The 15,362-nt window shown below is 35.0% G+C and overlaps 1 protein-coding gene across 6 annotated transcripts in view; it reads right to left on the bottom strand.

The window, feature by feature from the left end:
- Col11a1 (collagen, type XI, alpha 1) overlaps positions 1–15,362 on the bottom strand; it is a 190,278-nt gene that overhangs the window by 55,529 nt on the left and 119,387 nt on the right. For 5 of the 6 annotated variants that reach the window (XM_006500969.1, XM_006500971.1, XM_006500970.1 and 2 more), the window contains 6 exons: positions 13,800–13,853; positions 12,512–12,619; positions 12,040–12,129; positions 11,534–11,587; positions 7,036–7,143; positions 772–879 (listed from right to left, as the gene is read on the bottom strand). In XM_006500969.1, coding sequence (XP_006501032.1) covers positions 772–879; positions 7,036–7,143; positions 11,534–11,587; positions 12,040–12,129; positions 12,512–12,619; positions 13,800–13,853 — 522 coding nt within the window. Of the gene's footprint in view, positions 1–771; positions 880–7,035; positions 7,144–11,533; positions 11,588–12,039; positions 12,130–12,511; positions 12,620–13,799; positions 13,854–15,362 lie in introns of those variants that run through there. The other variant, XR_375486.1, reaches the window with a different exon arrangement.

Here is a 15,362-nt window from a genome sequence, read left to right as displayed (position 1 = left end):
AAAAGATGCATGTTAAAGCTAAATTCCCAGTTACCATACTGCAATTCCATCATTATCATTAAACTCTAACATTTTTACCCTTAATACAATTACAGCTAGAATTTTAAAAACATGGTTTTAATGAAAATATTCTCTCTGACTCTTTGTATCTCTGTAACTGATCAATTTATAGAAAGTTCAAGTCAGCATCACACTGAGGACTACAACAAGAAATGAAGCTTAAAAACTAACTTTGCCCTGAATATCACCACCATAAATTGACAGTGGAATTACATTAATCTCTATACCTATAAGGAAATGGTAATCAAATGCACTTTTTTTTCTTTTCTCCCAGTTTTCAAATTAGCAAGATGATAGGAATATTATTTCACAATTTTTACATATAACAATAAAATTAAAAACTAAGTCAAAACAATAAAGTCACACATTTTGTATAAAATGTTGAGAACATTTATTTATATGTTGCTAAAAAAGATTATGCAACTACAGACTGTTTTCATTTTTGTTATGCAAAGTATCAGGACTAAATATGGACTAATAATTATTTTCAAATTTCAGTTCTTTAAGAAACATATTTTTTAAACATAAAACTACTGTTCTCTTATTACATTTTATATATCTACTCTGTTTTTTTATAAAAAGGTATCGAGGTTAAAAAATATAAGACCACTAATCTTCCACATTAGAGTTAATTTTCAATTAGTTGGAGAGTTCCTGAGAAAACATTTAATATTATTGGTAGGATACACTAACAGGAACAATAACACCAACCTTGTCTCCATCTTCTCCAGGAGAGCCAGCAGGACCAGCAGGTCCTGGGAGACCCACAGGGCCTTGGACACCATCTCTACCTGCAGGACCCTGGGGACCCTTTTCTCCCTGCATTGAAAGCACAAGATATCATTAAATTGCTCTTAAAAAAATACATATACATTGTACATAGTTAAAAATAATGCATATATATATATAAATTAAATTTACATGCGCATGCATGCCCACAAGTGTGTAAACACAAATGCACATATATTCACAACTACAGATCTCGAAAGAAATTATTTAGTCTTCCTGGGAAACAAATTTCAAGCTGCAACAAGCAAACAGAAACAATGAAGTTTCCTCTGTAGGTAACTAATAATGCCAGGAAAACTTATGTCCTTTTTAATAATTTATCAGTCTCTGGCTCCATTCTATAAAATTTATTAGATGCGACTGAGAAAATAATTACTTTAACAAAATATTTTTTCCCAAACAAATATTCGCAAATCAGATGTCTACGGTCTCTGGAAACACTCTAAACCTATTCCTTGTCTTCCTAACACTAATGATGTTAGACTCAAACACACATAAAATTTTATGATAGGATGCACCCAGTTCCCATTTTTACAAGTGTCTTGTAGATTCTATGAGGTGAGATATTTTAATTCATATTTGCTTTTTCTGACAGCAAACAACAGGTGTTGAGTCTCTTTTCTCTTCATTTTTGTGCCTCTTTGAGAGTAGCATCATTTTTTTCTATTTGGAAATTTATGTACAGTGAAAATTACTATTTGCTGATAAAAGCAACCTCTACAACCATGAAAAGTATGATTTGAGTTTTAAAACAATGTATTACTCAGTAATAGCATTTCCATCAGTTTTGCAGAAAGCAATGTTCTTGATTGTACTTAGTTTTTCTTTTGTTGCATTAACTGGGAAGCTACAGGTGCTTGTCTTACCTCTGTGTCACACACTGATATCCCAGTCTCCTGTGCCTTTATAATAGGTATGTTTATTGATTTTTGTCTCCAGTCATCTCCTTAAAACAATAGTTTCAGGGAGGTAGATGCCAAACCCCGGGCCACATAACTGCTAGGAAAGCAATTAGCACCAGGATACCTTCTCACCATCTCCTAATGTACTTCCTAATTTAAAAGCATTTCCATTTTCTTCACTGAAACATTCTCTGAGCTACTGAAATCACTTACTGCCTTCAGATAACCATGTCTTGTCCTTCCTTCCACCTCATTTCTCCACTACAAGTGAAGAGCCAGCCAGGTCATATCACATCATTAGGTAAATTTATTTACTTTAACATTCTTTGTAGTGATCACTTGCCCCACCATGATGTTTAGTGCTAACTGTCTGCTTACAGAAGTTAGAATTACCTAGAAGACTCAGGGAATGGCTGTGGGGATTGTCTTGATTGAGGATGAAAAAACTGCCTACCATAGTGGACACCATTCCTGGGTTGGCGCATTCTAGACTGTCATAAGATGGAGAATGGTCACCAAGCATTAAGTACTCATTTATCTTTTGCTCTCTGCTTTAACAGACACGCAAAGTGATCAGCTGCCTCAAACTCTTGCAACCTTGATTTTCACACTGATTGTGGGTACCTTGAACTGTGAGCTAAAATAAACACTTTGTCCTAAAAGTTGCTTTTGTCTGAGTATTTTATGACACAAATAGGAAAAATAATAAGAAAGTACCTTGACCTATTTCCTACGGGGAGCTGAAGACATCTAATGGTAAGAGGAACAAAATACTTTCACTAAAAACCTAACCGTTACTGCTTCATTGTTAACTTTATACAACTCTACTAATATCACAATTCTTCGAATTTATCTCTCCTCACTCAAGAGCTCTCAAGTGTAAGTCAATGGTCATTGCCTAATCTCTTTTTATCACAGTCTGTTTCACATGATGATAACAACTGTACTGATGGTTATTCAGTGAAAATATCACAATTCCCTATGATGATGCTTCAGAACTGTAACTGCGCACAATCCTCAGACTCCTATGACTCTTATTTTCAGACATAGGAAAGTAGGCACTGATCTTAAGAACAACCATGAGATTCCACCTCACACCAGTCAGAATGGCTAAGATTAAAAATTCAGGTGACAGCAGATGCTGGAAAGGATGGGGAGAAAGAGGAACACTCCTCCATTGCTGTTGGGACTGCAAGCTGGTACAACCACTCTGGAAATAAGTTTGGTAGTTCCTCAGAAAATTGGACATAGTTCTACCAGGAACACCACTCCTGGGCATATACCCAGAAGATGCTCCAACATGTAATAGGAACACATGCTCCACTATGTTCATAGCAGCCTTATTTATAATAGCCAGAAGCTGAAAAGAACCCAGATGTCCCTCAACAGAGGAATGGATTCAGAACATGTGGTACATTTACACAATGGCATACTACTCAGCTATTAAAAACAATGAATTTATGAAATTTTTAGGCAAATGGATGAATCTGTAGGATATCATCCTAAGGGAGGTAACCCAATAACAAAAGAACACACATGATATGCACTCACTGAGAGGTGGTTATTGGCCCAGAAGTTCAGAATCCTTCTTAGAAGGGGGAAACAAAATACCCATGGAAGGAGTTAGAGACAAAGTTCAGAGCAGAGACTGACCATCCAGAGACTGCCCCACTTGGGGATCCATCCTATAAACAATCACCAAACCAAGACACTATGGTAAATGCCAACAAGAGCTTGATGACAGGAGCCTGATATAGCTGTCTCCTGAGGGGCTCTGCCAGTGTCTTGCATATACAGAAGTTGATGCTCACAATCATCCATTGGATGGAGCACAAAGTTCCCAATGAAGGAGCTAGAGAAAGTACCCAAAGAGCTGAAGGGGTCTGAAGCCCCATAGGAGGAACATCAATATAAACTAACCAGTACTCTCAGTGCTCCTTGGAACTAAACCACCAAACAAAGAAAACACATGAATTTGTGGCTCTAGCTTTATATGTAGCAGAGGATGGCCAAGTGGGTTATCAATGGGAAGAGAGGCCCTAGGTTCTGTGAAGTTTCTATGCCCCAGTATAGGGGAACGCCAGGACCAGGAATGGGAGTGGGAGGGTTGGAGAGAAGGGGGAAAGGATAGGGAATAGGGGTTTATAGAGGGGAAAACAGGAAAGGGAATAACATTTGAAATGTAAATAAAGAGAATATCTAATTTTAAAAATTTAGTCATAAACTAAATAAATGAGAGAGGTGAGCTCTCAACTCGGTTCTGCTTGGCTGGAAGTCAGAAGCCTATTCAACTTCAAATTTTGCAGCTTTTATGCACTGTTGTCTTTAATATATTCATTTCTCATTTTTTTATTTTAATTGTGAAATACAGAAATGTGTTCGTGGTATGATAATATTAGAGGACTTCTACACACCCCTACTTGTTCCTTTAGATAGTGCATCCTTCTTTGAGCTTCATGGCAAATATGAGGTAACCCACATGCACAGGCTATATACCTTAAAAGTGCACTTTCCTTCATTCAAGGGTGTAACTGTCTAATATTTCAAATACAAGCTTTACTTTCTGTATTCCACTTTCATTGTTCTTTGTCTTTTGAAACATTCAACAAAAGTACTCTTCCTTGTCTCTTGCATATGTCATGATTTATGATCACTTAGAGTCTACTTTACTCTATTTTTAAGGGATTTTTCACAACTCCTATCCATGCTGGTTCTCTCCAGTTTGAGTCTGGATCTCTGTTCTCTCTCAGGACTGCATCACATGTAAATGGAAGCTTTGGTTCTAATCCTATTATTCTAAATAGCAACCCAGGTTTATAATGTGGCCCTCATTATCCTACAGTCAAAGAAACACATACATCTATCACAGAAAAAGTATCTGGAACTGATTTTCCTTGAAATCCCCGACTTCTATTTCCTAATTTCTTTTAGTTAATTAAGCATTGACCTCACATTGTTTCAGATTGGCCTTTTATTCATATCACATTACTACAACTGTATGATTGAAAGGTACATAATTAACAGAGCTCTATGTCTATAATCCAAACAGGCTCCACTCATCTACAGAAATCATAATTTTCTTTAAGAATAAGTTTCCCAGTCAAAATGTTTCTCCACAGGGATAAATTGAAAGAGGCTTTGCCTTTCATTTCCAGTCCCACCTCCCAAGGGTTCTCATGGGACTGATAAGTTGGAGGTCCTTTTTCGGCCGTAATTATCATCATCAGTAGAGTTTTGTATTTTCCAAAATTTCAAGTTTATTTTTCTTCCAGGATGCTGAGTGGCTGTGAGTGGGCATAAACTACACACTTGAGTTCTACACAATCTCTCTCATCTTTTACTCCATGTAAATCTGTATTTTCAGAGAACTGACTGCTTAAAAATTTTAACTCAGGCCAAAACTGTTACTTGCATGTAGGAAAACAGAAAATGTAGTGAACATTTTGGCTAACATTTCCACATGATCTTGGAAGATTTTTCCACAAGCATCTGTGGGTAGTTTAATACCACCAGAGTCAACAATCTTCCTTAAGATATGACTTAATTCAGTAGCTACCAGTTAGTTTTCCTCGGTGCTGAAGTACAATAATATGAATACCTGTAGCTCCCCGTGTGAAAAAATTAGAGAGCCTAACTGAGCAAGGATTTCATGGTCTGCTAGCTGGGATATCACCAACTGTCAAGACTTGTAGAACCTTAGTCTACTTAAATATTTTTCATTAGTCTCTCTAAATTAAATTTTAAAATAACTGACAGTGCTTTTGACTTTGGTATTTGATTTACTATTTTAGTTTATAAATCAAATATGTATTCAATTTAAATCAAAGGACTGAATACATTATCCTCATAGAACTTATATTTTCAATTTGTATAAAAAGCAATGAAGTCCCTTTTATCTATATTCATCCTTCATTGCACAAGTTATGTATGGCCAACATTTTTCAATTAAATGCAATCTAAGACATTGAGCCCATTTCCCTCTATCTCTTCCCAGTGAACCATACAGTGTAAGTCATACAGCCTTAGAAAATTTCTCAGCACAAATCTACAATATGGCTTCGCTTCAAAGCAACAATTATATCCAACAGTGTAAAGGTACCATTCTAATTTTCTGAATAAATTGCAAATAAAATAGCAGGACTATCATGGTTTGAAAGTGCTCCCCCAAAATATATTGAATATGTCACTGTCTATGCAATGATTAGGAGGTAGGGCCTAATAAACACGATCATTCCATAAGAACAAAGATAAATGAATGGTATTAGTAATTGAATTATTCAAAAAGTAAATAAATATAAAAAGGGATTATTTCACTCTCTCACAGGTAAGTATAAAACAAGGGTTTCCTGATACTCTTCATTTTGGATTTCTTAGTTTCCACATCAGCACTCAGTATATTACTGTTCATATTGAATTATCAAGCATAGTATTCTGTCTCAGGACTGAAAAGACTGAAACACTTAAATATCAGGGCAAGATGATTAAAGAAAAATATGTGGACAATGAATATAATTCCATTTCTAAAGTCAAAGACAGTAATTAAAGAGCAGTAATATTTTGAATTACAAGTTTAAACTCAAGTGTGTATCTCACACCATACAAGAAAAAGTATCAAACTATATTTTTGGGCATCTTCACACCTTTTAATCTATACTGACTTAATTACTTTGTGTATTCATCTTAAACAATGAGAATATGCTTTTTAAAATTCAGTATGATTGCAGCAAAGACAGAAATGAAAGAGATAAAACTAGTAAACTAAGGTCCATAATAATTGATATACAAACATTTTAAATCCAATAACTGTAACATGCAATAACCAGATATTTCCTATCTCAGTTACCACAGAGCAGAACTCAGCTTCCACGAGAAGCTCAAATATGCCCTGAGGGTACATTTATTAACTGTGGAAACACTGGAGATGAAGTTCTGTTCCAAGAGGTATAGAAAGTTCACATTTTTCTAATATAAAGCAGCAAGGTATATAAAATTTAATCAAAACTCCCATTTTCCCTTTTAAATGAGCAAAATTAGAAGCCTTTTTACATTAATAACATTCCACTCCCTCACAGATATAAGGGCTCCATAACTTGTGGGGAAATGCCATCTCGTCTAATTGAATTTCAAAGTTTCTCTATTGTAAGAATACAAGGAGCTGTCTTCCTATGCCAGGCACATCTGCAGGGAGAATGCACTGAGGTGTGAAGAGCTAATATTCTCGAATAAAAAGTAATCATGTGTGCAGGTTGGCAGTGTCGTATATTTTTCCCTCAACCTTACTTACAGGAGCACCTTTTTCTCCAGCTGGACCAGGAGGACCCTGGGGGCCTGGACGTCCTGGCAAACCAATTGGGCCTGCTGTGCCTGCTGAGCCTCGCTCTCCAGGAGAGCCCTAGAACATGAAAACAAGGATATCTTGTTATTAATACTGAAAACAAATACTGCCATGAGAATATCTTACTTAACAATAAAAATATAATCTAGTAAAAAAATCAAGCTAAATTTGAAAAAATTTTGAAGTAGATATACCAACCATATGCAGGGCTAAATCCTAATTCCTATATTAAGAAGAGATGTTGATATTTAAAAATTTCAAGGAATTGAAAGGTACCCTAAACATTAACTTAATATGTAGGTTCCTTATAAAATAAAAAGAAGCAAGTGTTACTTGGATGTATTACGACTGGCATTTTGGAAAAATGTGTTTGTTGAAAGTAAAGTATTCGTAATATTTAAAATTAACTTAAATATGACATAAAATTTTCATGTATCTCAAGAAGAGATAGAATGCTGATTTGAATCTAAGGATTGTACAGAGTGTGTAGATGTTATAATATATTATGATTAGAAAGCAAAATATTTTACTTTCTGCCTTAAAGCATTCTTAAGATTAAATTTCAGAATATTATCTTCCCTTTGGAGGCTGCATTAAAATTAATAACAAAATATATTGCTTTTCTATAGTTAAAATATTTATCATGATCTTGTCAGATCTCATCAGCATTAAAACAAATGATGGGAAGACAAGACAATGGGCTTTTCACAATATACCTGTGCCCTAATGTACAACATCAATCCATTTTTTCCTATTAGTTATTACAGAAATTTTCTAAGCCTGGATATATGCAATAATTGAATGTTCAACATCGATTTTACTTTATCTACAAATAAATGCAAAGTGAAAATCTCTGATGGTACCTATTGATTAAACAAATGATGTACAGCAAAGTAGAAAATATTAAATAGTCTCAGAACAGCCTTGAACAAATAAAACTTTCTAATTGAACAACATTGAAGTATTCTCTTTTCTTTAGTTTCATCTCAATTTCAGAAGAAGGTCCTGTTTATAAACTCACGACGAATACAAAGGGAGTCTGTGCTCACAGGACACTAGGAAACAGCTTTGAGAAACTCATCTTCAAACTTAATATTTTTCATAAACCATAGATATTTGTATTGATAAAAACTTTTGAGTGTGTACATAGTAAATATAATTACTCTGTGTAGTAAGCTAAATAAATCATTATACGAACAAAATAATTTTGTATATGCAGGCTAATCTTTTAGTGCTCACAATTTTTTACAATGACCAAGCACTTTTGGTAGCTACTGGCATAATGAAGCTTGCCATAAATAAATGTGCCAATTGGTAGTGTGTTCCTTCTCTTTCCAGCCCTGCACCCAGAGTTTTCTGATCTTGACTCAAGTGTTTTAGGCTTATTTTCTCACTAATAAAACAGGAACAGAAATAGCCTGTGATCCATCTCATGAAATGTTTAGTCTTGTGATGTACCTAAAGCTCATTAGGAAATGCTTATCTGACAGCAGGAATACAATTGATCTTAGATACATATGCCCAGTTATCTCTACACTTAAAAGATACACATAACATTAAGTAGTAACAAAACTGAAAGTTGATGGAAGTCATTAAAGACGGGTAGTTTCTATTGTGCCACTAAGGTCATGTTGATAGCTAGAGGACAGCATATTCCACAAAGCATCATTATATCCTTGAGTTTTGACAGCAATGGCAATTTCTTTAAAAAAAAATTAAAGTAAACCTACAGAACTATCATTGTTGTATTTTTGATTTAGATAGCAATGGTCCATGCAGTTTAAAAGAGTTGCAAATATTACTTCTCTTTATGATTCCTATGAACAACGCTGCATACTAGATATTAACCTCTATAGTGAATGTATTTTCATGTTCCTTAATTTTGAAGAGAATATGCTTTAACACTTTCTGATCTTTAAACCTTCTACTAAAATTTTTACTTGTATGCTGTCTTTACCCTGTTTGTACAACCCGTCCTTTATATACTGCTACATCTTCCTATAACTCTTGTAATGGTAACAAAACAAGAAACTCGAGCACTGGGGTCTATCCTTGGACTAGTGAGAATGGGGCTGTTTCTCTAACTTTTGCACAAAAGAAGACACTAAAGAATTACTTTCAGTTACTTTCATTGTTTGTTTCATAGTCAAGGGAGGTTTTGTAAATCATAATAAAGTAGAAACCAGACAAATCATCTCATTAACATTCAGTGTAAATGAGGCCCACTGAGGAAAAACAAACACAAGCAAGCTCTTATGATCCAAAGCTTTATAGAGAGGAAAAATAAAACTGAATTGCTATCTTTTGATGATGAACAAGTTGACCTCCCTCTCAATACTATGAAGTCATTAAACCCTCCTAACCACACACTTTAAATCACATAAAATAAAGGTCTAGATGAAATATCAAACATTATTAGAATTTGTAGTATAAACCTTGAGTGATCAACTCAAAGTTTTTACTCTTTGATGCACTATTTTTCCCTTGCATACTGACATTGCTTGGGTGTAACAGCTTCGTTCTTAAGAACAAAGTGGAACAAATGGCGAAAGATCATTGGAGCCATTATTCTAAAATCTCTATTGTCTCGTCTAAAAAATAAACAAAATGCAGCAGAATAAATAGGTGTTGAACACCAGTGAGAGGAGCGGCTCTTAGACCTGAGGGTGTTTGACGCCCCAGTGTAGGGGAATGCCAGGGCAAGAAGGCAGGAGTGGCTGGGTAGGGGAACACCCTCATAGAAGCACTGGGATGGGGGAGGGAATAGGGGGTCTCCAAAGGGGAGACCTGGAAAGGGGAAAACATTCGAAATGTAAAGAAAATATCCAATTAAAAAAAAAAGAAAATGAGACAAAAAAAAAGAATTATGACAGAGACATGTAAGCTATTGAAGAAATGACAAGGAGAAATAATTCACAAAGAAGTTAGAATTCAAAATATTAAGGTTTAGTAACAACAAAAGAGTAATCAACAAGGTTGGTGGAAAAACACGCATTACAAGTTGGAAAATGTTAGAAACACACTTCATGAACTTCCTGTCTGCTTTCTGTCATATGTTTGCTTTGTACATATGAAGAAAATTTTATCGCTCTCAGAATAACAAGCCCTGAGTTAATAAATAAAATAATATATAATTATTACATTATTTAAAAACACAGGGGAATGGCTTTCACATTTAAAATACCTGTTTTAAAGATTTATACCTTTAATCATGTGTGTGTGTGTGTGTGTGTGTGTGTGTGTGTGTGTGTGTGTGTGTGTGTGTTCACATGCATGCATGCATGCTCTGGGTTTGTGATTATGAGTTCAGTGATGACTTCAAAGGTGACAAGAAGGTCCAGTGGAGCTGAGTAATAGGTTAGTGACTTACAGTTGTATAATATTCTCAAAGAGTACAGTGATTTGAAAAGCATGAAGGTGTCAATATATAGGTATATATGATATAGGTATGTCATTGTTACTAGAATCACACTATGAAGAGGATTTGTCGGCTATGATCATTAGGTTTATTCTGGAGACAATACAGACCCCCCCAAGTGTGGTTCAATAAGATAATGGCATAGTTAACGAAGTATATGAAACTCATATCTACTACTATTGGGAAATGAACTGTTGGAGGATAGGTAGCAAAATGAATTGAGTCGAGGAGAAAAGTTGAAACATTGTCAGGAAGAGAATAAAAGGATTAAGCAAAGAAAATGATGGTAGAAATGAAGATAAAGTACTGTGAAGATGATTAACACGGCTTAAGTAGGAGAAAGAAGATAAAATGAAAACAGGCTTCTAAATATGGCGTCTTGTGCGCTATGGTGATGCTTCAGAGCATTGTGGAGAACAAAGGTGGCCTTAAAAACATGAGCTCTGCACTGTTTCTCTGCAGTTTACACACACGTTCAGGAATACAAGGGAAACTAAACTGGCACTTGTTCACAGCCTATTATTTCATAATGTGACAGAGCTGTGCAAAGTCACTATTAGCCCATGAAATGACATCTTTTCATTTTTACTTGGTATTCTTTATCACTGAAAAATTCAAGTCTCGTGGAGTACATAAATCATACTGAATATAATGTATATGAAATTGAAGGTTATTTTATAATTAATTATTAAATGAGAGACTGAATAAGAAGACAAATTCAAACCATAACTTTTCCAGTTTTTTTTTCTGTTGATGACTTTCTTTTGCTTACAGTTCTGATTTATGTTGTAAAGAGGTAAGATAGTTCCTTATCTCCTGCCAGAGCAAATCCCTCCAAACTCCTTCATCCTTCTACTTCAGCACTCATCAGTGCCTGCAGTTAGCAGAAAACAGGCACTGACTGCTTTGATGGACACCTGTTTATTTTCTCTTCCCCACACCATGTGGGATCACAGAATGAGAGTGATGACAGAGGAGCTGTAATGTGCAAATGTGGACAACATGGCTATCTATTATCTTCATACTTACAACTGGACCCTGTGGGCCCTGGGGACCTTCTCCTCCTTTCAGCCCAGGTGCACCCTGAAAAAGTGAGAACACAATGCCATTGAATTCATGTGAATTCATGATAAGGAGGTAATGTAAGACTGACAAAATGGAAATTACATATTTTCTGAAACAAACACATGACGGGTATGTACATGAGGCCCCAGGGAGTTTAGATGTCAGGTGGGGTTGGGGTGGGATGTACGGACATCCTTGTGGAGACAGGGGATGGGGAGGAGGTATGGGATGTGTAACAGTCAGAGGGTGGATGGGGTGGGGTGGGGAATAAAATCTGTAGTGTAAAAAAATAAATTTTTAAAAAGATTATGATATATATGTATATCATTATATATATTATGTATATATATATATTTGTGTGTATATATTATGTATATATATATATATATATCCTTATTTGCTAAGCTCAGAGATAAAAAGCTTCTGAGCAAAAGCTTTATCTATATGCTTGACATATGTGTTGACTTTACCTGGGCTCCAGGAAGGCCTCTTTCACCTGGGAAACCGCGTATTCCTGCTGGTCCATCTTTTCCTGAGATACCTTGAGGCCCGGGATCACCCTGAGAGATATCATACACGTAATCTGCAAAGTGTAATTTCTACACAGGTTTCTATGAACAAAAACAGTATCTTCTACAGTTAATTAAAGAAAACGTGAAAGTAGAACTTGGATGTCATTTAATTAAAAGGCTGTCATTAGGAGTCCCATACATATTAAAATAAACAATGATACCCAGATGTAAGAGTATACACAAAACGGTGGCATTACGGTTGGTTAAACGATTCTTGAGTTATTATTTAAGAATTATAAGTGCACACTAAATTTCTCCATGGAATGCTGCTCTGATGTTGAGAACTATGGAAAAGCACAGGACTCCCGTGGGAAATGATGGGAAGTCCACCGAAGCTTTGAGTCAGAAAATGGCCTTGAGCTTGTGGTACCTTTGCACCTTCTTTCCCTGCAGCACCGGGAAGTCCTTGCTCGCCAGGAGGACCAGGAGGGCCGGGATGGCCACGTTCACCTATAGGACCAGTCTCACCAGTTGGTCCCTAAATCAAACAAGCAAAGCCATATTACAGTGTCCATTCATTTGGGGCAAATAAATAGACAGCAAACTCAAAGATTACTCTCTTTCATGAAATCATTTTCCTTTATTTTTGTGATGGGCAACAGAACACCTGCTAGAACATAATGAAAGGAGTGTATCTGGCAAATGTTTGGAAAGCTTACCATAGTCTTGGTGAGAATAGCCAGATGTGCTAGAGAACTACATGTAGTATGCAAGGATAATTTCTTTTTCCAATACTAGAATCACTTGACAGGGAGGCTAGCTGGGTTACTCTTTAAAACATGGTACTATAAATGACAGTTTCATCATATTCCTCTTTTGATATGAGGTATCAAATGAACTTTACAATATAGAGGCATTGATACCACTCCAGAGCATACGTACTCAAGAGATCACTCGCTGCTTGCTAATAGCTCAGTGTCCCTTGGGATCCCAAGCAAATGAAGCAGTTGTCTTTGAAATTTCATTGAAACAAGCATCCCCTTACAAATAGTTAATTCAAATTCATTTGACCAAGTCTAAGGTGGGACAGTAAGGAATCTTCAAGTGCAGTCCATGAGTTTGCCCTTGAAACTATACTAAAAAGCCAGCTGCCTGAAGTTACAGGAAATGCTGAGGGGAAATTCCGGGTCATCTATTTGTCCTGTAAAACTGGGGTAAGAAAAGCTTTCAGTGTATAGAGGAAATGATGGCCAGCTGCCCTCTGTTGCCACAGCAAAATGAACACTTTAAACATTTAAACATAATTAAATAATTTAAGACATACTGAGAAAAATTCTAGCAGCTGGGACTATTAAAAACCAGAACACAATATTGTGGTTGCTTGTGGGATAACATCCCCAAAATACAATATGTTTTTTGGTTTTGATGTGGGAAAAGAAAACAACATGTGTCTCCACTTTTTGATATTTCCACATTTAAATTCCCTTATCTGTAATTATGGAAACTCTTTAACTTATTAATATGGACACATTTTTCCAAAGTCATTCTTAACTATATAATGAGTACAAAGCCAATTTGTATGTCTTGAGAAATTGTTTTAAGCTAATTAATAATGATAATGATAATAAATATACATTATTTGTTAAATTTTCAAACATTTAAGTTAGTTTACTAGAGATTTAAAAAAGAAAAATCACTAGGATAATAAGGAGACATACCTGTGGTCCTACCACACCTCCTGGTCCAGGGGGACCTGTCTTGCCTTGAAATCCCTAAGAAAGTAAAGTACAATGAATAAAAGTTATACATCAATAAAGCAAAAAATCAAAAATCTGCAAAATAATTGAATAACATGTTAAACAAAAGTCTCATTTGGACTAAAAATTATTAATTTCAAGTGTCATGAGACACTGTATTTATTTCTATAAATGTCCAAAATATTCTATTTTCATTTTTACATCAAAGTACAATTAGTAAATAATTAGTATTTATTTCAATAAAATAAAACCCTGTCTATAAAAGGGAGATTGGAGAAAACCATTTTTATCACTGCTGTATCACATCCAGCAATATATGGAAATTTAAATAAGCAATGTTTATAGATGATATGTAAAATGTATTTATGGAGATAGTAATTTGCATGATTAATAATCATTTTAGCATTAACAGTATTATTTCTTACAGTTTTCAAATAATCCAATCAATAAATATGAGCTGGTTGATGTGACTGGTGAGCAATGTTCAATATATCAGCTTTTGGGAATATGGTCTAGGATATACATTTCTCCAGGTTCATAGATTATTTTTCCTATATGATTTGATCATGATACATTTCTTTCTAAAGCCATATAATCTGCATTTGAAAGTTGGGGATACATGTGCAGAAAAAAAAAGAAGAAAAAAAAAACCTAAAAGAAAACTGGAGGGAGACATTTTCCAAATAAAAGGAAATCGTGTTTGCAATGCTTTCAATCGGTAAAATATAGAAAGAGTATAAACAAACAAAGCAGAAACAAATGGAAATTGGTCATTCTTCTTTTGTACCACAACTTAAGAAAGATTATGATTGAATTATTTACAACAAAAATATAGGTAAGTAAATAAGTCTGAACTTTTATTATTGCAGTTTATATTACAGGGAAAGGAAGTACATGTTTCCTTTTTAAAAACTGACTTAAGACCATGAGACCTTCTACTTGCCCTACACTCTCAATAGCAAGACTAAGTCTTTCTGAAGAATATTATCAGAGAATGTATTTAATATTTTCTAGTTATCACATTGAAACAATGGGTGAGTTTGAAAATCAATGATCAGACTATCTACTATGTCCATGCCCATAAAAATACATATTTACATGTTTGTATATCATATAAATTATTATGCATACAATATATGTGAAGATATAAATATATACATGTATGCACATATACATAATACTCCCTGGATTATGTCAATAACCTCTATTAATGCAATTATACACACCATACCGATAAACTCTAACATCTTCCCCATACTATAAATTGCTCATGTGTTCTGAACCCTGATCTATACTGAGAGGCCTCAATTGAACATTACTAATAACATCTGGAAACATTTCATCTCAGCATGGAGAGAGATTCCTGACTATGATTCTCCAGCCATTTTTCTGTATGATACATGGATGCTTTGGATAATAATTTTAAAAACAAAGGTCCTTTCAGTTCACAGGCTTCCCTCAGTGCTCATGGGGAGAATCTGGTCCATCTTGTGAGTATTTAACATGCAACCTTCTCTAGCTTGC

The sequence above is a fragment of the Mus musculus genome, chromosome 3, assembly GCF_000001635.26.
Source record: "Mus musculus strain C57BL/6J chromosome 3, GRCm38.p6 C57BL/6J".
Lineage (NCBI taxonomy): Eukaryota > Metazoa > Chordata > Mammalia > Rodentia > Muridae > Mus > Mus musculus.
This window is presented reverse-complemented; position numbering and strand designations above follow the sequence as displayed.